Below are 27997 nucleotides of genomic sequence, written 5' to 3' on the forward strand. Positions count from 1 at the left end.
AAAATCTAATCAGATCGTCTTCCTATGGTGATACATACTATCCTTAAGTTTGAAGTTTAAATCTCAAATGGTTCTTGAGATATCGCGCTAACAAACTCAATACAAGGAATTTCATAAGTTGACCTCTGTGACCTGTGACCTTTGACCTACGTACTCCAAAATCTAATCAGATCGTCTTCCTATGGTGATAAATACTATTCCCGAGTCTTAAGTTTAAATCTTAAATGGTTCTTGAGATATTGTGATAACGGTCAAACGGGACGGACGTACGGACGTACGGACGGACAACCCGAAAACATGATGCCTCCGGCACCACCTTCGGTGGCGGAGGCATAAAAAGTTATGGTCACTTTAAAGATAAGTATATGTACTTCTCATCAGAGTTTATTGCAAATTGCATTTTTTTTTACCACAGTGGATGTACATGTACCTTTTTTCCCATCTGAGCCATATACTGTAACACAGAGGCTTTGAATCAATTGCCAATATAGAACAATGATTCTGATCGGTTAACGGTCAGCTTTTTGAACATTATGTGCAAGCAAGGATGATCTTGATTGGCCATTGTCATTTTGCAACTGATTGCAAACCTTTTGTGTTATGGGGCCCTGGTATTAGTGGACACTTCAAAGAGTAAGACTAAGTAAGCCCTTTCCTAACATTAGCAAGAAGAAGGTTTCAAATATTTTTACTTTCTCCTAAATAAACATGTATCGGTACGTATACATGTAAATACCACAATGTTTACATTACATGTACTTCATGTATCTCATCCTTCAAGTTCTGCTATTGTATTAAAGCATCATATGAACACAATAATCATGTTTGAATGTGCAATGCATCCGCCAGTTGACATTTAGACCTGTTATAAGGTTAACATAAAATAAATTGATCCCTATTTACGGGGAAAAACGTCTTGTGCATCGTTTCAAATATGACAAATAATGCATTTTACATGTGAGAAGTAGAGTAGAATAGTTATAATGTCATAACATGAGAAACATTTTTCACTGCTAATGAGATAATATTGTACATGTGGATAGAAGATAGTATCGAATGACTGTTACATGTAGAGCGGTTATTATCATCGTGTTGACTGGGTGATTCCACTTCCTACCGCTACTCCCTCTGATGCACTAGAATTGTCCTGTAGCTGAATAAAAAAAAAAAGGAAAGTAATAATTAAACCTGTGATGACGATAGAAAAATTTGAAGTCATGAAATCAATTTCTCATCCCCTTCAAACAAAACTATGCCTGTCTCATTCCTGTTGTTATACCTACACAAGGCTTTGCATTTTTTGGTATCATATGCAATTCTCACAACAAAAAGATTTAAGTTACCATCTATCATTTCCATGTAAGTACACTATACAATCTTCACCTTTTATTTCTATTACTAAGCATATCGTCCCTGTTTTCACGAAGTGACGGTAGTGAGGAAAATCGTCACCCAAAGTGAATCTGCGGCAATTTTTTTTCACTACCGTCACTTCGTGAAAACAGCGACGATATGCACAATATTCAAATCAAATTTTGAACACCTTCATACATTGAAAATGATTATGCACCTACATTTACATTTCTGACTTTTCATTCTTGTTACAATATTGCACCAGAGAGCAGTATCTCCACGAGAAGGAAGGGGGATCAAAACAATCAAAAAGGAGAAACTGGGAAACGTGTGCAAACTGAGGGGGGGGGGGGGGAGGAGTAGATAAACAGGTACATGTACTGTGAGCAGATGAAAGGTTGTTTTGTTATATTAAACTAAATAATAAAAATAACCTGATGCTTTGGTATCCACACACTTCCCCCCTGGCCAGAATATCTCCAAATAAAGATTCAAAGGGCTTGGCACATTCTTTTCAACAAGGAAACTTTTTTTGTCAGGGTATCTGGTTTATCAGCAAATAAAAGAATTTGAAGAAGAAAACAAATGTTGTGCAGGCAATGAAATCTAAGATGAATCAACCAAATTGACTAATTTCACATTTTTATGTACATGACATAATTATACAAAATGATGATGAAAAGACAAACAACGTTCATATGAAAGGAAAAAAAGTAAAAATGGAACAAAAAATGCTAAGAGAGAATGACCCAAAATGTAGAAAGTAATTTTATTCACATGCTTACATGTGCACCATCTGTGGAGAAACAGAAGGGCTTCACTTTAATTTCACCTTAAAAACAAGCTGTTAACACTTGGTTGCTTTCTCTGGCTCTATGCGTGGTCACTTCTTTGCCACATGTGCAATTTTGCACAAAACAATTGACACCAATTAAGGATTCTTCTTCAACAAGTACATTGACTTTCCAGATTTTACCATGCTAAATTTTAATGAATATCATTATGTAATATGAAACACAGTACAAGGGGGCTTAACAGGTTGTCTTCTTTCATTCTGAACTATATACACTACAGTAAGCAACATTGGGGTATTTATTTTTAGGAGTATCATTTGCTTGTAGCCTGAAAGAGACCAAGACATATTCAGGCCTTTCTTGTTTTTTCGCATTTAACAAAAATTTGAAAAAGCTTTACAGAAAAAAAGTGACAGAGTCTGAATTCTGGCAAACGCGTGAAAGTGGCATCTTTGGATCAAACTCAAAGCAATTATTAGAAACGCCCTTCTGATTTGCAGCAGGTTATATGGCAAACAGGGAGAACATGGGAGAGCAGGCAGGCAATATAAAGCCCTCACCTCCGTTCACACTCACATTAGAGAACTAGTACAGTTTAGCGTCCACATTGGAAGAAACGACACAAGATTCATGTTAGTGGTTATAATGGTAAAGCCCCCATCACACCAAACTAGTTCTCACTACGTTCTCGAAACGTCCTGAGTACGTTGTCCCTCTGTCTAATTCCAGGACAGGGACAATTTTGAACAGGCTCATACTTTATTCACAGTTCTAGAGCACTCTACCATACTAGCAAGTCCGAGCCCATCAGACCCCATGAAGTTCTTAAACAGATCGTAAACGGTTGCTACTACGTTCAACTTCGTTTGCACACAGTTTGAGCCCGTTTGCCAACAGTTTCCAGAACGTAGTGAGAACTTGTTTGGTGTGATGGGGGCTTAACAAGCAAGCGTGCCATATCCTTAATGCAAGAATCTGATTAAATCATTGGGCCATTTTCATAACGTAATCAAACTCAATGCACAAGTATTTGATGATTGCCTTGTAACAAATTATTTCATTCACCTGTTAAATAATTGTATTTCAATAGTCACAATGCAAATTGCATACATTACGTGTTGTGAGGTAGGACAAGTCATGATGTTTGTGCTAACTAGCACAGTTGTCCATAGATATCATAAAGTCACCAGAAATATAACCTAATTGAAAGGCTTTTTGTTTTTCTCTTTCTTCTTCTGAAATTAATTTGATATGCTTCAAAAAGAAAAGAAAGTTTTGATGATCAAGAATGATAAAAAATTTACGGCTATTTGCTATTAAAACCCCATGCATACACATGTATCGTCGCTGTTTTCACGAAGTGACGGTAGTGAAAAAAATTGCATTCACTTTGCCTGACGATTTTCCTCACTACCGTCACTTCGTGAAAACAGGGACGATATTATTACCCTCAGGCTTTTGCTCTGGCAGCCGTAATCAGCGCACAGTAAAATTGTCCTCGGCTCAACCGAAAATATGAAAGAAATGCATGTACATGCACATTCATTTCAGTACCCTTCACACATGTACATACTTCTATAAATTCCTCATATTCTCTAATCATCATCACAAAAACAAAGTTTCCCTTGACTGGAATAATCTGCCTTTTCATGATTTGGGTGAAAGTCCAGGGATTAGAGCTTTATCGTCTTCACTTACCTTAACTTGAATGTTATTCCTAAGCATGGCTGATCTCAAGATTAAAGCCTGCAATAGAGAAAATGATGACAATTTGGTGAATTCTGCACGAACTAAACAAATTTCTTTCAATCAGTGTCAAACTCAAGAAGTCGTAAATTTTATTATGCTTTCGGAGATGAAGCAGAAAATCAGGTATTGAGTGGTTTCCTCTCAATGTTCATGTACATGCTCGATATTCACATCTAAACTTTATGAACAATATTGCCAGATGGAATATAAATGTGATATGGGTGTTGAGTCTGATTATGACAATATTTATAAATTTGGAGATCTTCAACTTCATTTGCATCAGTCATCAAAGCAGAGCCACCACAGTATTACCATAATCCTTAGCCCCCCCCCCCCCCCCTCCCCCACAGCTTTTACCAACTGGTCACAACTGAACCAAAACAAATTATGATTACAATAATGCAGCATAATAATAACTGAAATGCCTTGGATAGATTCTTGAAGTAAAGAATGATATGAGTTATTTGTTTTCTAGATAAGCATCCCTTTGTATTTTGTTTACCTTTATGTACCAGCATAATACAGCACTAATATAAGCTACTCAGCTGTCAATTGTCTCTTGTACACTGCATATAAAAGAACCATCCTCTGAACTTTCCTAAACTCTACCAATTATAGAAGGGAAAACTAAGATTAGGCATCTTACCTTTGTTCTTCTTTGGAAAGCCTTTCCCATTAGAAGAGACTTCTGAAACGTGGAGCTTCTCAGATCAATCTCTCGGGCATACAATATCTGAAAAGAACAGAAATAAATACAGTCAACAACTAAATTATTATTATAACCCTTACCAAGTTTTGTAATTTCCCAAGTATGAGATAGATTAGTTTGTCCCTGGTTACGATTCTTAAGAATGTGACATATAAAAGCTAACATCTAAAAGTATTCAACAAAAGCCCTTCATTAGCTAGTCCCCCTTTCATTTTGTTCTTCATTTGAATATTGCGTAGAGTACATTGGCTGATAATTTACATGCATGTCTTCAATGGTAAACACTTTTTTTTTTGGGGGGGGGGGCTTTAATTTGTTCAGTAGGTTACAAGTATTTTTTTTCTTCAAAGAAATTGTAACTTTCAATGAAATACATGTATATACCGGTATTAAGAGGTTTAATTCTCAATTTCTAAAAGGACTAAAGAATTCACTTTGAAGGACTCACATCTTTTATGGCATGGTTATAAAGGAGTTTTTCTGAAAGACGACAATAACAGGACTTTCTCTGTTCATGTATTGATGAAAGTCTATTATTACTTGATGTAATGGAATTTGTATCTGTATTGATGACGGCAACAAACGTGTTATAAAAGAGAGAATCAAAGGCAGTTCCTTTTTTATTTCTTTTCTGATCAAATTTTAAGGATATGAGTCACGTTTTGAGGGAAAAGACTTCTTTTACTACATGTGATTAAAGCCCCTCTGCACTGGTTTGACCAGGAGGGACTAGACCTCCCTGCAAGGTCACTAGCAGGTGGTTATCTCATCAAATCAGCTCTCAATTAACATAAGAAAAAGGGCATCGTGGGGGATCAACGGGTACCGCTTAGGCATTGTTGGTTGTATAGAGGGCGCAAGTAGTTAAAAGTAGTGCAGCAGGGCTTTAAAAGAAAGGTACGTAAAGATGTGATTTGTTCCTCATTTCCAAAATCGATTGTGTACAATGCAGTATGGTGCTGAGCTTACAACTAATTGTTTACATCCAAGTGATCATATTGATTTATTCCCTTTTTTTTCAATGGATGAACATTCATGCTTTCTCTAATTGAATTCCAATTTGTAACTGTCTGTATGGTTCAAACTTAAATATTCATGCTGTTGCACAACCACTTTCCAATTTAAAATGCAGTCAGTGAATACATTCAGTGAGTTGTTTTTTTCCCTGCAAAATATACATTTGAACTGATTTGTGAGTCCAGCCCCATTGTGATAGTGTAGCAGGCATATACTTGCATTTATACTTGCTAATTTATACTTGCAGGTGTTTTAAAAAAAAAGATTTGTGATTGATTTGATTATGATTTATGATTTTTAAAATCTATTTACCTACAGCAATAAAGCAATACATTTCAAACAATGATATTCACATTTTACATAAACAAGAAGAGACACTATTGCTTGCTTAAAGGGGCCAGGTATGTTCTTGTCAAGCCTTATCCCTTAGGGCGACACAAAGTATTTTGGTACAAAGTAAAGTTCAGGAAACAAAACAAAATTACCTACAATGTATTACAGTCAATACTTTAAAACCAAAACTTAACAATTTCTTACAATATACAAACTGATAACATGAAATAGAATCGTTGTACATGTACATACAGGTGTATACATTGTATAAAGACTTTTTTGATAGATTTTTCATTTATGACTCGTTCAAGAGTTCTTTACGTCTCATGTCCATAACATGCATGTATATGCAAAATACAAAGAGAGAAGAAATATATATACTGACAAATGTCCCTCTTTCCACAGCTCACACATGTAATTTGGTCATAGATTTATTCACAGACTACACTGGCAATATAAAACCTTTTCAGAATCTTGAAGAAAAAAATAAGGGCATCTCTTCAGAAACTTAAAAAGAAAGGAATGTCAACTAGTCTATAATTATGTATTATGTATCTAGGTCTTTGAGGGAGATCTTAAGAAATTCTTCAACTGCAGAAGACCCTGGATTGGCTCCTCCACTAAGTGGGACTCATCTTAAACCTGCTTCAAAGTGAATGCTACTGGCTATTGTACATGTACTCCATAATTATAATTATGCATTGGGCGGGTTTGAATGGTGAATAGTCTATTGTGGGATCCTTTTTGTCAAAGAGTTAGCTGGCTTATTACATAACAGGGTAGAAGCATGAATGGACCCTTTGGTATCGAGGTGCCTCTGAGAGAATCGGATTTGGAACTGGGAGGTCCCAGGTTCGACTCGAGTCTGTGAATCTAGTGCCCTTGCGTGTAAAGTCAATAATCTTCATTTCTCTAGTCCCTCCCATAGGACTTAGAGTCTACCAATCACCACAAACTATTTTGACTTGTATGTTATTAGTTCCATGAAGGAATAGTACATTCAAAATATGAGCTTCAAAAGTTGATACTCCCCTATCAATTAACATAAATTAACATATATGCACACAAACACTTCAATATTCTTCTTGTAAATGTTTGCTAGATCTAGTAATTTTCATAATTTCTTATTTTCTATGTTAATGTCATCCCTATAGTCTATTCTTTAATGTATACTTGATGATAATTCAGTTTTTAATTTTCATATTTTCAGTACGGTATATCAACATCATTTACAGGATAAATATGTTTCCCCACTTAAACAAAAAATGCTAGCTTGCTAGGTGCCTTGTCTGTTCCAGAAATTGGTGATCAATGGTTTCCATCTAATTCTTTCTCTGGTTCTTTGAATTGTGTTTTTCCATGTATTTTTCCTCAATTTCTCTTCTCAAATGATGCCCCCCCCCCCCCCACTCCCCGAAACAGGGGCAAAAGCTTAGTCAACCCTCAAAGGTTCTCATGAAAAGATGTACAGAGCAATTAGTGTACAAAGAATGTGGCCAGGGTGTGTTATCATCCTTTACACCCCAGCTCCCACAAAACAAAGGATTTACTTGAGAAAAAAGGTATGATGAAGGAAATCAATAATCTCTTTGTATGATAGCTACTGGTACACCATTTGATATTGGCCCCACCTATAGTGAGGGGTATTGGGTGGCATTCCGGTAGCGCATACTAAGTTAGTCCACACTTTTATGGAGTGCTTGTTGCAAACTCATTTACCCTGTACAGATTATTTTAATCCCTCAATGAAAAGTGTCCAAAAAATTAATTTTGCAATGAAATTGGAAGAAAAAGATAATACGAGTATAAACTGAATTTCAACAAAGTCTTTGGTAGATTATCTTTGTCATGAATATTGAAGGAGGAAGATGAAACTTAGCATTCCATAGAAGTGTGAACTAAAATTCTTGTTTAGTCTGGACTTAGTCCCGGATTAACTTATGAGAATACCACCCATTGTCTCTATAAGAAGAGATGTCTCTTGCTCTAGGCAGCATTTAATCAGGTGCCTTTGAATGTTTGAAACAGGTCAATGGCACCGTACAAGTGCTGTGGATTCAGCATTGAATGCTAACACATGTCCAAACAATGTAATTAACGCTGTCTCTTACTTGGCTGGAAGAGATCTTTAGAAAATGGATAATCTCTGAAGAAATTGATTAATGGTCTTACTGACACGCCTCTTATATGAATACACATCATTATACCCAACAGCACAAATGCAAATCAGAGCTTTATTGATTGTAAAGTTGCGTTCTTTGCACCGAGTTGTCCTGCTTTCCGACTTAAATAAAGCCAGGGTAATAATATGATTGCAGGGCCCTCAGGGTGAACATTTGTGGAAGTGGCAGTGCATGGTAGGGATTGTGGTAGTAGTAGTAGCGGCAGCAGTAGCAGTATTTTTGAAAGATAACTCAATATCCCGACTGGCTAGGACCAACTACGCTCATTTAAAACTATCAAAGTGACAGGATAATCTGATAGCCAGGTTTTAATTTTTTTAAAATCAAAATATGCCAGATCATTCACAGATGAAGAAAACAATTGGGACAGGAAGCTTGTTATATGATTGTATCTGATGCATCACAAATCCATCACAAATTTACAAATGGATGTACATGTATGTACATGTATTCGTTTTGTTTCCACATGTAGTTATGAACAAACATCAAACGAGGCTACTGAAATATGTGGAAACCTTGGCTAATTTAGACTTAACCAATTGACTTCTGAATTCTTGTATTCCCATAGGCTTAACCCTATATAGCCTGGGCTAGTTTGAAACTGCATAGCCTGGGGGGAATCTCGGCCGATCGCCGCGAAAATGTGCATGCATGTCAAGTGAGGTGTACACCAATTTTTATATACTACCAACTTAACCTTTCCAAAATACTTCCAGACAATTTCTTTTACAAAAAAGTTAACTTCCTATGAAAATAACTTTACTTTTATCTCTAATAGAATGTGTAGACTCTATGAAACCACATACACACTATGTGTGACCCATTGTGCAGTGATACCCTTTCTAAACCGCAAAGTGAACCCATTTGTGGCATTCAGGACATGGGTAAGGTGTAAGCAGGCTCTCCTAAAGATTAGGACTTTCTAATTCAATGGGTCATTAAATCTTCCAATCTTCTCTCTCACAATGAGTTTTATAACATCTCCTCAAACCCACTGTAAAGGAATCGTTTGGTAACAATGAGCGGCCCAGGTTCAATCACATCAGGAGGGTAGGACAGAAGAAATCTGTGAGCTATAAACCTTATTTACTTTCTTACAAGGAAGGATTTTAAAGTTTAATAGATCACAGGGGAACTGTTTCAATCTTTTCTTGATGGGGTCTAATAGAAAGGCTGAAGATCTATACACAAAGAATGGGTACACACCCATTATCCCTCAATAAAATGTGATTAAAGTAAACCTTTTTGTACAGGAATGAATGATAGAGAGCGTTTATCATCTTTTGCCACTTAGATTGCTTGGGATCGCCACAGTCAGTTTGTAGCAAAGACAGAGAGCTGACCAAGTGAACGTGCCGCTAGACCAACTCACATCTCCACTACCATGATTATCAGCCACAGTTCATCACTTCAGGGGGTGTTTTACAAAGATCCTAAATTGACCTTATCTCTAAGTTGAACTGAACAATTTTGGAAAGCCGTTAGCATCCTTGAAAATATTTTAATAATATTATTATTATTATTGAAAATATTTTATAAAAGTTATTTTAAAAGGCATAAAATGCTGATTCAAATCATTCATATTTTCTATTATCATGGGAGATTTCATGTTCTTGATGAGGAATTTATAAAAAGTCTAGAATACTTACATTTTCATATATCAATATATTTTATTTTGAGCCTACAAATGGCTCTCCATAATTTTTAAGTCCAACTTAGAGATAAGTTAGACTTCGAATCTTTGTGAAACACCCCCCAGATGTGAATGGATCTTTACAATTTTGGAGTACCTGGAGCTTTAGGGAGGTTTGACATGATGATGATATGAGGATGAGAATGAGAGGGGCTTCAAAGCCCTACAACAGCTGCCTTCCAAGGGCCGCAAAGACTCGGAGAGAAGATGAAAGGGTTAAATCTGAGTGGGTTCATATTACAAAGAAAGGCCTAAGGGTGCCATTTGGATAGCTTCATCAGTGGATGCATCAGGCCATGACCAGAACAATACACATAAATCAAAGGGATGCCGAGGAAGAAGAATCTTCCACATCCCTGGGACCTCTTGATTGCTTGTTATTTCTCTTTAAGTGGTAGGACAAGGTTCAAAATAAACATATTTCCTGGAAGAGTTAGGAAACAAAAGATAGAGTTCTGTGTTGATCAGGCCCAGCATGCTTGCATTTTTAAGCATTGTATCAATCCTGAATGGGATTTGGGCGGTGGTGGGGGGGGGGGGGGGGAGAGGGTCTGTGTGCACCAGGAGCTGATCGATACATGCTCCTGCAACAATTACTCTCCAGTTATTTGTATCACTAAAGGGATGGGTAACTTTGTCTCAGATTCTGAAACAAAATCCTGGATTTAGCTCATGCTGCAATGAAAATTATAAACCTTTAGGTCAGTCAGTCAGGAACCCATAAAATTTACAAGCCGATCGCCTGTCTGATTATCAAGATATTTATGATTGGAAATCAAATTTGAAAATTAGTTCTCCTAACGGTTTTCATATCACTAGAGTCTATTGGGGAAAATGGGTATGGTAAAACCGGTCTCTCAAATATCTTTTACTTTTTGAGGAACTTGATGATCATTTTGAAGCGCAATTTTTTAGGGTTTCAATATTACACTATATCACAGACACTTATAACACGTAGGGCCATGCATCTCAGATTTAACATTGTTAAACGATGCCTTTAAACCAAATTGCTAAACTGAACCTTGGACCCAACCCGATATATAACCCTAACTGTCACCCTAAACCTAACCTGCATACCAAATTGCAACCCTTATCCTAAAAGATCCTTCTGAACCTTTTTCAGTTGTTGTGCATGCTAGAGTGTGCCCCTGAAGCTTTCCAGTTTAGGTGTGACCAGCCCTTACAAAAACACCCGCATTCTACACAAGAAAATTATAAGATGGATGAATACCACAACCCCTTCAATCTGCCCCATGCAGAGGGAAGGCGGTAACAATGTGGATGCTCTTCGGAATCTTGTAACAGGATTAGAAAGTCAGCTCTATGGCATCGCTACATAGCTGGCTTTGCAAAGAATTCCTAGACCTACGAAAAACACCTCCAACACTTTTGTGAATGATGCCAAGAAACCATAGACATGTTTGTAACTTAGTGGCATTTGTAAGACTTAGAAGGTATTACTTTCAAATGTGCATCTCAGCTCAACTAATTATTATGCACATGCCAGTTCAGTTACCAGCAGGTTAAAAGATGTTATTTTTTCTAGTGGGCTCAATGCAGGCCCAAACAGATTTATCATTATGAAGTTTGGACGATAATTACCTTATTTGCGCTTGCTATAAGCTCTTATGAATGATTCATTTTGTAAGATGCTCTCTTTGTAGCAAACAAGGAATACTCAGACATATTCATTGGTGTACCAAAGAGAAGAGGGGCACATTTACCCCCTCCCAAAAAGACAGAAAACGTGGAGGCCTAAAAGGAATGAGAGAAGAGAACATGGAAAGAAGACACTGGGAACCGCCCCCTTACCCTTCCCCTGATCAATGGCTTTGTTCTTCATCCAGTGCCCTTCAAATCATGACAGTGTCCCTTCTTCTTGAAACATTTTTTGTTAGTGCCCCCCCCCCCAAAAAAAAAAAAAAAAAAAAAAAAAAAAACTATATATATATATATATATATATATATATAAATAAATAAATAAATAAAAAATTAAATAAAAAATTAAATAAATAAATAACCAAATAAATAAAAAAATAAAAAAATAAAAAAATGAAGAAAAAACAAATTAATAAATTTAGAAAAAATATTAAAAATATTGAAACTAGATGGAATTCGACTGCGCGCAGTCGAAAATGATGCCTCCGTCATAGAGCAATTTTACAAACCAAAACAGAAGAAATTTTTCAAATTCAAGTTCAATTGTAATCCATTAACAGGTTCTCAGAATATCGTGATTACAAACAATTTCTCATATACATATATGACCCTTTGAACTTTGACCTCATGATCCTAATATCTACTCAGCTCATTGGCTCTGCAAGATATCCAGAGTTAAATAGTAATCCATCTGTCAGTTCTAATGAGAATGCGTTCACAAGCTATTTTTGCATACATAATGAGCCCATGACCTTGGACCTTATGAACCAAGAATCTACACAGTTCATTGGCTCTGCAAGATACATAAATGATCTAAGTTTGGCAGGAATCCATCAATCTGTTCTAATGATAACGCGATCACAAGCTGTTTTTGCATACATAATGGGCGCTGTGACCTTTGACCTTTGACCTCGTTACCCAAAATCTAATAAGTTCATCGGCTCTGCAAGTAACATACATGACCTAAGTTTGGCAGGAATCCATCAATCGGTTCTTGAGATAACGCGATCACAAGCTGTTTTTGCATACATAATGAGCCCTGTGACCTTTGACCTCGTGACCCCAAAATCTAATCAGTTCATTGGCTCTGCAAGATACATACATGACCAAAGTTTGGCAGGAATCCATCTATCGGTTCTTCAGATAACGCGATCACGAGCCGTTTTGCATACATAATGAGCCCTGTGACCTTTGACCTTTGACCTCGTGACCCCAAAATCTAATCAGTTCATCGACTCTACAAGATACATACATGACCAAAGTTTGGCAGGAATCTATCAATCGGTTCTTCAGATAACGCGATCACGAGCTGTTTTTGCATACATAATGAGCCCTGTGACCTTTGACCTTTGACCTCGTGACCCCAAAATCTAATCAGTTCATCGACTTTGCTAGATACATATATGATCAAAGTTTGGTAGGAATCCATCGATCCGTTCTTCAGATAACGTGATCACGAGAACGGGACGTACGTACAGACGTACGTACAGACGTACGGACGGACGGACGGACGGGGTTCCATGACACATGCTCCGCCGACGATTGCTCCGCCGACATTTACTCCGCAAAACGCGACAATTGCTCCCCGACATTTGCTCCGCGACATTTGCTCCGACGTCAAATGCTCCGCCGACAGGTGCTCCGCCGACAGTTGCTCCGCCGACAGTTGCTCCGCCGACAATTGCTCCGCCGACAGATGCTCCGCCGACAATTGCTCCGCCAACAATTGCTCCGCCGACAATTGCTCCGCCGTCAATTGCTCCGCAAAACGCGACAATTGCTCCGCCGACATTTGCTCCGCCAACATTTGCTCCGCCTGAAGCGACACTTGCTCCGCCGACATTTGCTCCGCCGACATTTGCTCCGCCGACATTTGCTCCGCCGACAATTGCTCCGCCGACAATTGCTCCGCCTGAAGCGACAATTGCTCCGGTGACAATTGCTCCGACGACATTTGCTCCGACGACATTTGCTCCGCATGAAGCGACACTTGCTCCGGTGACATTTGCTCCGACGACATTTGCTCCGCCCAAAAAGTGTCCCATTAAATACAAATGCTACAAGTACTACGACAAATGCTTCGCCGACAATATATTTTCTTTACACCTATTTTTTTCGTTTCTTTTTTTTTTCTTCATTTTCTGAATGCATTTCATGAAATTATGTAAATGAAATGAAATGAATGAATGTTGATGATGTGGGAGGAAAAAGCAGTTGCCTAAAAGTCATTTCGAATATACTGAAATAACTTTCCATCTATCACTGTACGTCCCACATAATGTACACTAAACACTCATTACATGTCATGGGAAGTTTTTTTTTTTTAAGTAGAGCAGCAAGCCACATTCCCCAATACGCGCATACCTCCTAGTTAATTTCAAACAGCTCATCAATATGTAAGACCTGAAATTACCTCAATGAAAGAAGACTAATAACATGAGAGGAAAGAAAAGAGCAAAGAAGACAACCGTTTTTTGCTATTCCCCATAATGTTTGATTTAAAAAAATAAAAAATAAAGTTATAGCTCCTTACGCAAGTTCTCCGGCGAAAGATAATTACTCCGCTCAAAATCTGTTTCATGTATTACTCATTAGCTGATCCAAAGCTCAAGGCTATCTCTCTCTCTCTCTTTCTCTCTCTCCCATGCTCCTCCTTTTCCTGTTTACACCGTTTTCTTGTCTTCTTGCTCTTTTCTTTCCTCTCATGCTATTAGTCTTCTTTCATTTCCATCACTTCTTCTCTGCTCCCCCTCTCGAGTTCTATTTCTCTCGTGAAATTGAAACGTAAAGTAATACAATCATGTAGTACATTCTTGTTTAGAATAATATTTTCAATAATATCCAGTCCATTTTCTAAAGGTTTCTTTCCTTTAGTTAAGTGTATGTAGCTTTAAATATATATATATATGTTAGTGTGTAAAACACTCCGCTATTCGAGTACTTTGTTTTCACTGAATAATTTAAGGGACTCACGAAGCCACCGGAAGAAGAGCAATTGGCTTATCATGAAGAACTAACATCAAACTGCTACAAAATGATTTGTATAAATGTGAATAAGCAGAAAGGCTGCCATCTCATTTTCCCGTCTGAATGGGTTCTCTTCCTTACGTATATAAGTGCGTAAAGTGCCCTTATTTTCTAAACTTCCATGATGACCTAGTACACTGTATAATGCTTTACCTAGTAAGATGCATTCATCGAGGTAATTTCAGGTATTACATATTGATGAGCTACTTGAAATTAACTAGGAGGTATGCGCGTATTGGGGAATGTGGCTTGCTGCTCTACTTTTTTTTAAAAACTTCCCACGACATGTAATGAGTGTTTAGTATACATTATATGGGACGTACAGTGATAGATGGAAAGTTATTTCAGTATATTCGAAATGACTTTTAGGTAACTCCTTTTTTCCTCCCACTTCATCAACATTCATTCATTTCATTTCATCTACATTATTTCAAGAAATGCATTCAGAAAATGAAGAAGAAAAAAAGAAACGAAAAAAATAGGTGTAAAGAAAATATTATCGGCGAAGCATTTGTCGTAGTACTAGTAGCATTTGTAGTTTATGGGACACTTTTTGGGCGGAGCAAATGTCGTCAGAGCAAATGTCGGCGGAGCAATTGTCGCTTCAGGCGGAGCAATTGTCGGCGGAGCAATTGTCGGCGGAGCAAATGTCGGTGGAGCAAAAGTCGGCGGAGCAAATGTCGGCGGAGCAATTGTCGCTTCAGGCGGAGCAATTGTCGGCGGAGCAAATGTCGGCGGAGCAAATGTCGGCGGAGCAATTGTCGCTTCAGGCGGAGCAATTGTCGGCGGAGCAAATGTCGGCGGAGCAAGTGTCGCTTCAGGCGGAGCAAATGTCGGCGGAGCAAATGTCGGCGGAGCAATTGTCGCGTTATGCGGAGCAATTGACGGCGGAGCAATTGTCGGCGGAGCAATTGTCGGCGGAGCAATTGTCGGCGGAGCATCTGTCGGCGGAGCAATTGTCGGCGGAGCAACTGTCGGCGGAGCAACTGTCGGCGGAGCAACTGTCGGCGGAGCATTTGACGTCGGAGCAAATGTCGCGGAGCAAATGTCGCGGAGCAATTGTCGCGTTTTGCGGAGTAAATGTCGGCGGAGCAATCGTCGGCGGAGCATGTGTCGGGTTACCACGGACGGACAACCCGAAAACATAATGCCTCCGGCTACTTCGTAACGGAGGCATAAAAATATGGTAACTGAAAACAGATTATATCATTGTATAATTATAAACAGAACATAAAACCTTCCCCAAGGTGTGCAATTCAAATCTTTAAAGAGAACAAGGGGAAAGAAAAAGATTTAATTTCAAGGATTGCATAGAACTAAACGTAACCCACATTTAACTCTGGGCATGTGCGCATATATAGCAATGCTTCGACTTGTCTCACTCACAAGTCACTTTAGGGTCATTCCATATCAAATCACCCAACAGTTGTTTTATTTTGATGAAACTTAGTGTACATGTTGAGGGTGATCTCACAGCCCAATCTCAAACTTTAGGTCAATCGGGTGAGGGGTTAGGGAGATACGGCCCACCAAATTTTGAGATTTTCAGCAAAAATGGGCGTGGTCGCCTACCTTTGAACCCTTGTATCTCTGGAGCTAAAGGGTCAATCTTCACAAAATTGGTATTGTTGGAAGGATAATTCAATAAGGATACCAAATCTGCCATAATTTTGAAGATTTCTACATGTTAGTGTACCTTGACCTTTTGACCTTGACATTGACCTTGTGGATCTTGTGACCTTGACAACATTTTTTATGAAATGTAATCTCTGACATGTTCACTAAAACATAATAAATTGTCAGAGATACAATATTTGTTACTGTTGTTCTTGTACTTTTTCATGCCATGAGCACCGAAAGGTGGACCAGTGCGCTACACAAGAAGTCACTATTATTATTAAAAGCTAAACAGTTGAAACCGCAAAAGCAGTGGGTTGGCTGAAGATGTATGTGTATTGTACATGCTGTATGACATGTTTATTATAAAGTGTACAAACTAAAACCAATTTGGAAAATAAAAAGGGATGAAAAAATCAAAGACGTTAGCAGTGTTAAGAAGATGTCACATCCCTGGAATTGAATAACATTCTTTTTGAAGCCTACCTTGTTATGTGAGTCAATTCTAGCGTTGATCTGGCCATCCAAGATGAGCGTCATGAGTTCATCCTCTAAGTCTGCTTCAGAAGTATTGAATGCACTGGCCATCTTCTGCATGTCAGCTGATACATACGGGCTGAAGTACTGTGAGAGAAGAGAAGAAGAATAGTTTTGGTACCAGAGCACAATCATCATTTATTTAAACAAGTATGGTGAAACATGCTTTAGCAAAGAACTGCATAGAAAGGCCACCTGCCTATAAATACCAGTAGACCATATTTTCTATTTGTACATGTCTAGGAGCAGATTATCTTTGATCTCCTCCAGGAGCTCGTGACATCCTCCCCCTCCTCCTCACCATCCTCCTCATCCTCATCCTCATCATCATCCTCTTCCTCATCCTTACCACCACCATCTTCATAACTAATACTATTATTTATAGATGGACTAACCTGTATGAGAGCTCTGTTTCTGATCTGTGAGTAGAGGACCGTGACATGTGGAGCCAGATACATGTCAAGGAGCAGATTGTCTTTAATCTCCTCCAGGAGCTTGAGGCAGGAGGCATATTTGGACTCATAGAACATGAAGATGATATCTCTCAGCTGTGGCTCCAGCTCCAGGAACAGTTTGAAGGAACTGAAAAGTAAAACATACAATCATTCCTAGTGTTACAAATCTCATGAATATTGATATAAAAGATAGTTAATCTATTGCATGTCAGTGGGAGGAGATCTGACCATTAGCTGCATGTAACTTGTAAAGTTGTAAGTGGAAAATGCAGACTTAAAAAAAAATGATGAAATAGCAAAGAATTTAGGAGTGGCATGTGTACCGATTCAATGGAAATTTGAATTAAAAAAAGAGTCCCCTCTTTTTTGGAAGAGCCCCTGTGGACAAAAAGTTGGTGCAAGTTGGACCAAGTACGTCTTTTGGACGATGACATTGAAGGTCGGTCCCCAGAGTTAGATATTAATATCTGATTGATACACAGCTGTATAAACCCAATTATATGGGATAAACTTGGGTAAGTTGCTTACAGTTTACTGTTTTCTTACTTTTTTTTGGGGGGGGGTGCCCTGAGGTGCTGGAGGTGATCATTTTAACAATCAGACGACCGGGTAATAATATATCTCTAAAGTGTTTGGAGACACCGCTGATGTATTAAGCATTATATAAAAGCAAAATGTTATTACAGTATCTTATACTGATCACAAGGGGGCGTTATTCACAGTCTAATCACTATGGTCAACAGTTGCCATCTTAAGGATGTTCAATCAAATATCTTGGCCCTGTCTTATAAAAGAGTTGTGATAGATAATGAATAATTTTCCAATTGATATCAATTGAAAATCTGTACTAAAGAGATAGGAGATGTGGTGGATATTAATTGCAAATCATTTGTTATCAATCGCAACTCTTTTATAAGATGGGGCCCTGGGGGTGTTTCACAAAGACTAAGATCGACTTTAAGTTGGACCTAACTATGGCCATTCATGCCATTGTTTGCTCTCAACGTTTACTGGCATTGGTCTCTCAAGGGACGTATAAATCATGATCACAAATCTACAGAGTTTATAATTTTTTATAATTCATTATTGAAGGAAGAAATATTATCTAAAGATCATAGTTAAGAGACCAGTGATGAGAGCATCCGGTGGCATGAATGGCCTGTCATAGTTAAGTCCAACTTAAAGTTGATCTTAGTCTTTGTGAAACACCCCCCTGGAGTAGGCACACTATTACCTGCTGGAGATCACATTTTTCTGTAGTTCTTGTCGATCAAATGAAGCCAGAGCACAGAACCCACCATACATAGCTACATTGTTTGGTGACATCAGCTGTATATAGTGATAGTATAATAAGAGTTTTTGTTATAAAAGAAGGTTGATCATTTCATAAATACTGATGACAATGCATGTAAGGCTATTGTTGAGTCTTCATAGATTAGATTACATAGGTTCGATATAAAATAGGCAAAGGAATGAACTTCACTGTATGATACAAAGAAAAGATTTTGGGAAAATTGTATTGCAAAATCTCACAAATGTCCACTTTCAATTAATGACTCAAATAAACATACTGTATAGAGAGTTTATTACCAAAAAAAATCAAGCTTTACATTATATTTCAAAGGTCAGAATGCAAATTGCATAGGTACATTAGTTGTTGCTAGGTAGGAAAAACATTATGGGTTGCCCAACCTAACAACATATCAAATGTGCAATTTGCATTCTGAATATTGAAATACAATTATTCATAATGTGTAAATGAAATAATTCGCATCAAGGCAATTCACACTTTTGCAGAGTTGTACGCATTAAATTTGGTTTTCAGTTATGGCATATTAAACATGGAGGTTCTTGGAAATTAATATTTCAATCTATGATGAATCTGTCATAATAATAATAATAATGATAATATTGGATATTTATATAGCGCACTTATCCACCATGCATGGTGTTCAAGGCGCTTCAACTATTACCCTGGCTTTGCAAATGTAGATTAATATCTTGCCAAAGGACAGTAGTGCCGTGGAGGGACTCGAACCGCGACCCTGTGATACACAGTCCAACAACTTATCCACTAGACCACAACACCTCTACACCTCTTCATAGAGTGAACTTACATCAGGAAAGTCACAATGATCAAAGGAAGCTTGCAGGAAGTACTTGGCCGCTGGCTTGTATTTCTTGGTGGCTAGCTCGGCTAATCCAGCAGCACACTTCAGCTTGGTGGCTACCATTAAATTGTCTTTAGTATCTTTCTGTCAGGTCACAAAAAAAATTCATAAATAACATTGATCATCCATGAAAACGGAGGCCTTATTCTGAAAACGATGTTTTCTTTCATGCTTGGGGAAAATGATGTTAGTTTTCATAACAGACTCAAATTGCGTGGAGCTACCACTTGTAATTGGTGCCTGCGCAGATGTATCTTAAAGTTTTACACAAACAAAGCCAGCTGTGAGTAGCTATTAACCTATTATTATTTTTCTTGTTTTGTTGTTGTTGTCACAATTAACATCGGTTTCCTAACATAAAATATAATATCATTATCAGAATACCACCCCAAGATATTACATGCAATACAGATTTTCCAAATTTCAATAATCCTTGAAACGTAAAGAGGTCTCTACTCAAAGTGTAGACAAATTCAGTAAAAACATACATGTAGGTGCATATGACAAAAATAGTGACTGTGTTGCCTCTTTTGCTTTGATATATTACTTTTTATAATATGAGAATAGAAAAACTTGATTTGCTTAGATTTCATGAACTATACCCTCAGTTTAACTACACCAGTACAAATATGCCATACCAGGTATTAATTAATTTTGCTCATAAAAAAGATGATGAAAAGAAGACTAAAGAATACATGGTGCACCCGCAAGCCTACTGTATAAAGAATATTGATGAAGCGAAAAACAAAAATACAGGGAAAGAAAAGAAAGAAAAGAACTATTCAAGAAAATCTGTTTGATGTTCTATTTGACTTACCTCAGAAAGTTCAGGTGTTGCCTCTGCTTTGTTGACATAGCTTAGCACGTGAGACCAATTCTGGAGATGAATGCTAACCTGATAAAGAAAAAATAATTCAAAATTTCATTTTAACTCTTTTTATGACCATGTGCCACATTGTAATTATCAGGGGATGGATAACCAAAGGCTTCAAGATTGTTTCACTATTTAGTCAAAACCGATGTTAACAAAACGGGTGTCATGGAGCTACTCAAGGCCGGAAATGGGTGATTTTGGAAAGCCACTGTGTTGCACGAAGCAATCCTTCCCTCGATTGGTGCATATTGTATTGTGGAAGAGTGCACACATGGTAAACGAGTGAACATGCAAAAATCAAAGACAGCAACCGAAGTATTAATGTAACACAATCAGATAAGCTTCTTGCTCTGAACAACACATGTGTTTCTACACTGCTCATTATATTGAAAGGTACATCTTACAAAGTTTCATTTCAGATTCAACCTTGCGATATACCCAAGACGACGCAAGACATGGCCTTTTGAATATCCTTTCTACTGTAAAACAAGAAAATGTGCATACAAATTTCACAAATTTTGCGAGTGGTTCAGATATGCGAAAGCTTCATGCTGCAGAATAATGGAATCACAACATAACTTGGTGTAATTGTGTGAAGTCTTTTGCCCTAAAAATGGCTGTCCTTAAAAAGTCATTAAATTTTCTACTTTTACAGTCTTCCATCAATCTACATGTATAATCATCTCTGCTAAAGAAAACAACTGCTACACACGCCAACTAGAATAACTGTGAGTAGTCTCAAAAATCTCAAATGTACCTACTTTAATAACATTGAGACACATGTTGATGATATGTTTGGGACTGGTACAATAGTCCCTGGCTCTGGAGTAACACTTGAGTGCATTGCTGAGGTCTCCTTGGTCTAGGTAGTGATCACCTAGGTCATCATGACCCCTCCTAGATAGGTTAGAGAGCAGAAAGGGGAGGGGGGATGGATACAATCATCTTCAAATAAGAACAATTGATGTTTTAATCTATACTTGGTATTCAGCTTTGTCGTAACTTAGCAAAAGTAATGATCTATCTTGTAAATTAACATGTCAGATTTTTCCTCAAGTTTCACATTTTTGTCCCGTTTGATATATTTTCTGGCAAATGTGCAGAAAAAAAGGTCAAATCATATTGTTTAGGTCACACATTTAACCACAATTTATCAATAGTGAATCTATTTTGTATAAGTCTACAATATCTTAAAGTTTTGTTTACTCGCCCGATCATACCAACAGGTATTTTCACAGAATATGGGGGTTTGGGCTGACCTTCAAAATTACTGTACCCAGTGTCATTCAATAAATTCTTCTCAATATCATCCGTAAAATGAAGCCATTAAAAAGGATAAGTTAGGAATTTATATTCTGCTTGACAATAAAACAGAAGAATTTCATCAAACTGATTTCATTAAACAGTTGTGGCTACAGGTTTGTTACAGTCGACAAATTGTGGCACATAGCACTAACTGGCCTCAATTCATAAATTACCTTAGACCATGGTAGAAACGTGTATGATACGGGTGCATCCTCGAGACCAATTAGAATTAAATAATATGCATATACATACATACATACTTATTTTAATCCAAGGTGGAGGTTCGCACCATGATGTACACTATGTGATAGATTGATCCCCCTCTATGACTATGGGTCACTGAGGTCAAAGGTCACTGAGATCAAAGGTCACATTTACCTGATGCTCTCTTTGATAGAGTTACTCTTGTAGTTCTTGAGATCCGTGTCCAGCTTCTCCAGCTTGAGAGCAGCTTTCTTATTGGTCGTTTCAATCCATTGAGTGTCCAGAGAAGGTATGTTGTGCACTACACCCGCTACGGCATCAGGTAACACCGACGCATTGGATCTGCAATGGTTAGTAACAAGAACAAATGAAGAAAAAATGGGGGAAAAAACATCTTAACATTTTTGTTGATTAGCTGGGATGTATCAAATTGCTACAACATAAGGCAATTCCAATTTAGTGCAATCATAGCCTTAGAAGCCTATGATCTCGACCGTGAAAAGACCTATCGCCGCAAAAATTTGCATGCATGTCAAGTGAAGTGTTTAGAATGCTATGGTAATTTCAATTTTTTTTGAAAAATTCACTCATTTGCATATTTAAGGTAATTTATGCAAATATGGTAATAACATTCACATTTTTATCCACAAATCATATATTCTTCATATTCAAACATTAATTTTCACTACATATATTATTTAGACCATTTGGGATAATAATACAGCCAAAAAATCAGACCAATGTTTTATCTCTTTATTTGAAAAATGAGATTTCCATATGTTTTGTACTCAAATCACAAAAATGAGCGATTTTCGGGCTGCCATGCAAAGACAAAAGGACATGTGACTTTGTAATGGTAGGTCCGATTTTTTCGGAAAATTTCTTTCAAAAGATGCGCAAGACTCGAAAGAAAAAAAAGTCCCAAAACTTCAGTGCAAGATTTTCTTGCGTTAAAAAATTATCGCGAAAATTTAGAGGCCCCCCCCCCCCCCCCCCCCCCCCCCCCCCCCCCGGGCTAGATAGGGTTAAGGATTAGGTACTCTTTTGTTTACAAAACTCAAAAGATTTAGATCTACTGAAGCTTTGCCAACAAATTCATGTTACAAAAGAGACAACATATCTACCTCCCAAGTTATAGTTAACAACTAAATTATTCATACCCGTACCAAGTTTTTGTAATTTTTAAAGTATGTGAAAAATTGATTTGTCCCGATGTATGTTTCTGAGAATGTGACATATATTCAAGCTTACATCTAAAAGCATTCATAAAAGGCCCTAATTCAACCAGTTTACCTTCCATTCTTGAGTTATGAAAAACACACAACATTTTTCTTTTTTACAAGGGTATTAATAATTTAGTTGTTAATGATATATTTTTTCTTTTTTCTTCTTCAAATAAAGTCTTTATCCAATTTTTCTAAAGCATAAAACAAAAGAAGCAAATATACAAAATGATAGATACATACATTTGACAAAGAGAGGTACAATGAAAAACAAGATACTAGTATTTAGATAAGTTGGACGTATATAATACAGTAACTGTATATATACTTTATAATGATAAAGAGCTACAGAAGAATCAATTGATGAATAGTTTTCTTACACAGCATCAGTGAGTTTCCTGTGTACAAGCTGGTACATGTGTGTATTGTAGGTTGTCTGTGTGTAGTTCAATGCCATCCGAAGAGACTCAATCTTAAAGGCTGGACAGTGGAGGGCGACAAAGAGGAGTCTGTTGATTTTCGCCAATCCCATGTAACTTACTGCATAAGCTTCCACATCCTAAATTCAAATTATAAAAACAAATATCAAAAAAATATAACAGAGAGAACTAAATTGTCATTGTGTATGAATAAAGAAAATACAAAATGCAATTAAAACTACCGGTTATCATGAAACAAACAACGACAAAAAAGTTATTTCTTTCATTCCAGCTCAACATTCATTTGGTATCAGACTACCAGTACACACACACATAAAGCTATCACATTAAGTGATTAAAGTGGCATGTATGAATGTATTCTTTTATGAGGATATTAGTTGTGTTATTTAAACCAAATTACCCATCAAAGATACACATTCATGTTGCAGCACCATTGTGTTCTGTACTATACAAAGTATGGAAAAGACTGAGTGACGCTTGAAATCTGGAAAGAGCATTCCACATGTTAGGAGTCATGGATACCTGCTATTATCGTTAAAGAGTAGCAGTTCCAGTTACAGTTTCATGTATGTCCTAATAGCTATTTTATTGTTTCAATATGCTGTCAGCAAATGTCTTCTATATATATATTTTTTTTTTTTGGGGGGGGGGGCAAACAAGTTGAAAGATAAAATCACCTTCAAACTCATTTTAGCATTTAAACTTGTGTTGTTGTTCTGGGACCCATTTCACAAAGCTTTTTTTTTTCAATGACAAATGACAAGTCTTCTGATAACCAATCAGAAGCAAGGATTTCAGTAGCTTATAACAACAACTGTCATCTGCCACTGATGACAAGTTTTGTGAAACGCCCCCCTGGAATGAATTCTTACCAGAGTTGGATTTTCCACGCTGTACCTCAATTCTTCCTGTGAGTCAGAGCCCTCTCCTTGCATATCAACCTGCATTGGCTCTGCAGGGCCCTGTACATAGAGAAAACAACAAGGATTGTAATCATAAAACAATATGGAGAATGCTGCGGATTAGATAACAGACCATGAGGTGTTTTACAAAGATTCTAAGTCAAACTTAACTCTACTTTGGACTTAAATATTATGGAGAGCCATTAGAAGCCTTATAATGAAATATAGTCAAAAGCAAAAGTATTTTAGACTTTTCATAAATTCCACATCAAGAACATGAAATCTCCCATGATAATAGAAAATATGAATGATTTGAATCAACATTTTACGTTTTTTTAAATAACTTTTACACAATATTTTTATTTTTAATGGCTTTCCGTAATCATTAAGTCAAACTTAGAGATAAGTTCAACTTAGGATCTTTGTGAAACACCACCCTAATTTGGTAGTATGCTCAAGGAAATTTACCTTCAGGTAACCTAGCAGATGTGCTAGCAAAACATTATAAAAGTAATAATAATAATAATGATGATGGTTATGGTGATGATGATAATAATATTAATAATGATACAGATAATGATCCAATACATTATTGACACCTGTAAAACTAATCATCTTTTTTGCCCTTTTCTTTGTATACATATTATTTTTGTAATAATTTTTTTCTTCATGCATGATATAACTCAAAACATCTTTTATGAAATTTGTCTTTTTGAATGAATGTAGACGTCTGTTTACCTGTTTGTATCCATGTACCATGTACATTGTAAGTACCACAACTCTACATCGCTAAGTGGACATTAAAGATGAACTCTTTGAAGCTTATGAACCTTATTCAAGTTACTTTTTTGTCACTCTCCATCCAGATGAGTCTTGAATTTTAAAATGTGTTTCTCTGACAGGATAGCATTTACGAGGGCATATCACTGCCATTAGCTCTCACTAAGCCATGATCAGGTCCGAGAATGTGGATCGGCTGCATTAACGAGGATTTCCTCGTAAACTCTGACAAACTGCGTCCTAAAAAATAAGGATTGTCCACATTTTCACGAATTTTTTTTTTGCGATCTGCATGCTGGCAATGCTAAAAAATGGCTTCTACGTAATAAGATACCCCCACTGCCCCAGTTCACCGTCTACTTTTATGGGCTAAAATCATCCATCTGTCCGCGTTAACGAAAACAAATTTTGTATAAGCGGACAACCCTTATTCTCGGACCAGTGTCCCTACTGATTGATGATCACCAGTTGTGAGGTTATTTGTTTTAAACACTCCTACATTCCACGTACCATCAAGGACTGGAACTCACTACCCTCCGACATCCAAAGGACCACGAACATCGACACCTTCAAACTCCAAGCAACCAACTTTTTCCGCAACCAAGACTCAAGCAATAAGAACTAAACAAGAACAGTGCGCACCCCCTCATCCTCCTCACTTGGTTCCTTACGGAACGTTGAGGAGTATACCAGAAGAAGAAGAAGTCATAAATAAATAGAGGACCTTTTTCTCCGTGCAAATCCGCATTTTCGACTACAACCACCATGACAACTAAGATTTTGGTGGAGTTTACTGGCATAAATTCGCCATTCTGAACTTGTTTTGTCAGTCGAATGCCATTTAGTGTTATTATGGGGGTTCAAATCTTTCTATTGATGTAGTTATCTCAATATTTGGGATCGTCTTCAATCATACTTAGGAAGTTAGGCCAACACCTCCAACGGTACACATCCTGACATACAAATTACAGCAATTTAAATATGTGGGACTGTAAAGTGTAGTGTAATATTAGGGTGTCTGAACGATTTTTCAATTTTCAATTTGGGATCGTTTTTCACCATTTTTGTTTGATATTTGAATAAAAGATGTTATCAGAATAATACATTTCAAATTTCAAGTCTCACCGATGTTTCTATCAAAAGTTACAGCCCCTCCAAAACGCTGGTATATTCATATCATTTTGGTCAAAATCGACGAAAAAGACGTCTACGCAGAGTGATGTTGTTTTGCTAAATTTAGCCAAACAGCTGTATCGCGCGATATGCAAGCGTATGCATACCGTACGCATGCTGCTAAGCCAATCCGCGACTTGCAGCTTGAGCTACGCTGTCTCCGCGACATGTGCCATTGACTAGTATGGTTGGCGTTCGTCGCACAATAAACCCGGAAGTGAATGCACGTTATAGTCAATGGCAATATCGCGGAGATGTCTCCGCGATATTGCCATTGACTATAACGTGTATTCACTTCCGGGTTCTATGCCGCGAATGGCCACCCATACTTGAATTTGGGGTTTCGTTCGTGCGCGGAGATGTTACGCGATGTAACCATGGTTTGGACTGAGCGGAGCGCACGCCCCCTAATTAGCTGATCCACCAAATAGCGAGAAGGGTATTTTTAAACTGTTATCAGTTGTGATCCCTGGGGGCTAGCGAAAATATAAGCACATAGAATTGTTCCTTAGGACTGGGACTACTTATCGATCGGGGCGTCATATCTCAAAAGTGACAAACCTCAGAGTTAGCCAGGACACAATGTTTCAATTGCTGTTTTGACCAAGATATTTTTAGAATTTCGGGGGCTACGCCCCTTTAGAAATATTGGAATTTACCTGCTCTTTCATATGACACCTCATTTATTGATTATCACCTTCAGGATCACAACAGATAAAGGTTTGAATCTCGAATTGAAAAAAAAAAATTGACTTTTTTTGCATGGTCGCGCAATGCACGTAGACTGCATAGGGATGCGTGTAATCTCTATGGGAAGAATTTTAGCACACAACATCGGGTGCGCGATCAGACACCCTAGTAATATACACAGTGCACGTATTCAATTAAAATATTCACTAACAAAGTACCTCTGCAACACTCGTTCCTATAAAAATTGATCATATCTGCCAATACTTGCACACAAATATATTATTTTGTTGTTATATTACCTGCATATACATAGGAAGCGGCATTTTTCCTGGTGATTTCTGAATTTCGACGTGAAAGGAAAACTGGATTTCGGCGAAGCTAGCCAGGAAAACAAAAGAATTTGTGCTATGGTGTCTTTAAAAGAAAATCAGAAAATGAATGTACAGCACGGGTGATAAAGAGAAGAAAATTATGTATAATCATTTAAAACTAGTCTCGAATGTGAAGGAAAAAAAAGTGGCATATATATATATTATAGCAGAACAAATTCCTTATAAATTGGCACATTTCAAGCGTTGAAAATGTCTAATTTCATTCTAAAGTTGTAATTATGACACACCCATTTAGGAACACGCGATTCCACGGAGTTAAGCAAACGAATCCTACGGACAATTCTTAAAAAAAAAAAAATTGAGATTGAACTAAACAAAATACTGAATACTTAAGTTTCAAGAGTTGCAAAATGTTATCAAAGCTTCAATTCTTTTAAAGCATAGCTCTGGTCCTCGTCCAATACTATATATTATACCTTGATGCGATCGCGGGGACATTTCTACTTCTTCTTCTTCTCTTGTTCTTCCTCCTCCTTCTCGAGTCCTTCTAGTTGTTGTTGTTGTTGCTGTTGTTCTTTATTTATTTATTTCTTTATTTGTTCTCTGTTCTGCATAAGGCTCTTCAGTATGGTCACGGTATTTACAGTGATGGTGACGGTGACCATAGTTCGCGCGCTATATTTAAAAAAAAAATCGGTATTTAAAAATCTGATACCACCAATGGAAAGAAAAGCTTAAAGTTACCCATAACTTTGTATTTGCTATGGAATGGGGTGT

General features: G+C 37.3%; 1 protein-coding gene across 2 annotated transcripts; it reads right to left on the reverse strand.

Annotated features, from left to right (window-relative positions):
• Positions 1 to 399: 399 nt before the first annotated feature.
• LOC115923654 (COP9 signalosome complex subunit 1-like) lies at positions 400 to 27310 on the reverse strand. 2 transcript variants are annotated; one of them, XM_030984787.1, is made up of 14 exons: positions 27188 to 27310; positions 24216 to 24305; positions 23284 to 23462; positions 21855 to 22022; positions 20933 to 21068; positions 20115 to 20192; positions 19244 to 19381; positions 18361 to 18455; positions 17067 to 17253; positions 16621 to 16758; positions 4543 to 4629; positions 3846 to 3893; positions 2708 to 2732; positions 400 to 1153 (listed from the first exon to the last, which is right to left on the reverse strand). In XM_030984787.1, the coding sequence occupies exons 1-14, from the start codon at positions 27209 to 27211 to the stop codon at positions 1137 to 1139; spliced, it is 1410 nt and encodes a 469-aa protein (XP_030840647.1). In that variant the 5' UTR covers positions 27212 to 27310; the 3' UTR covers positions 400 to 1136. The 2 variants fall into 2 exon arrangements, with proteins under 2 accessions (XP_030840647.1, XP_030840646.1); XM_030984786.1 differs by lacking the exon at positions 2708 to 2732.
• Positions 27311 to 27997: the final 687 nt, after the last annotated feature.

Source organism: Strongylocentrotus purpuratus, unplaced genomic scaffold (assembly GCF_000002235.5).
Source record: "Strongylocentrotus purpuratus isolate Spur 01 unplaced genomic scaffold, Spur_5.0 spur5_scaffold_14, whole genome shotgun sequence".
In the NCBI taxonomy this organism is placed as follows: Eukaryota; Metazoa; Echinodermata; class Echinoidea; order Camarodonta; family Strongylocentrotidae; genus Strongylocentrotus; species Strongylocentrotus purpuratus.

Coding starts and splice junctions, on each gene's coding strand:
- LOC115923654 (XM_030984786.1), bottom strand. CDS start 27,211: ATGCCGCTTCCTATGTATATGCAG. Junction 16,759..17,066: donor GAAACAGAGCTCTCATACAG/GTTAGTCCATCT, acceptor CTTCTCTCACAG/TACTTCAGCCCGTATGTATC. Junction 1,154..3,845: donor GGAATAACATTCAAGTTAAG/GTAAGTGAAGAC, acceptor TTTTTTATTCAG/CTACAGGACAATTCTAGTGC.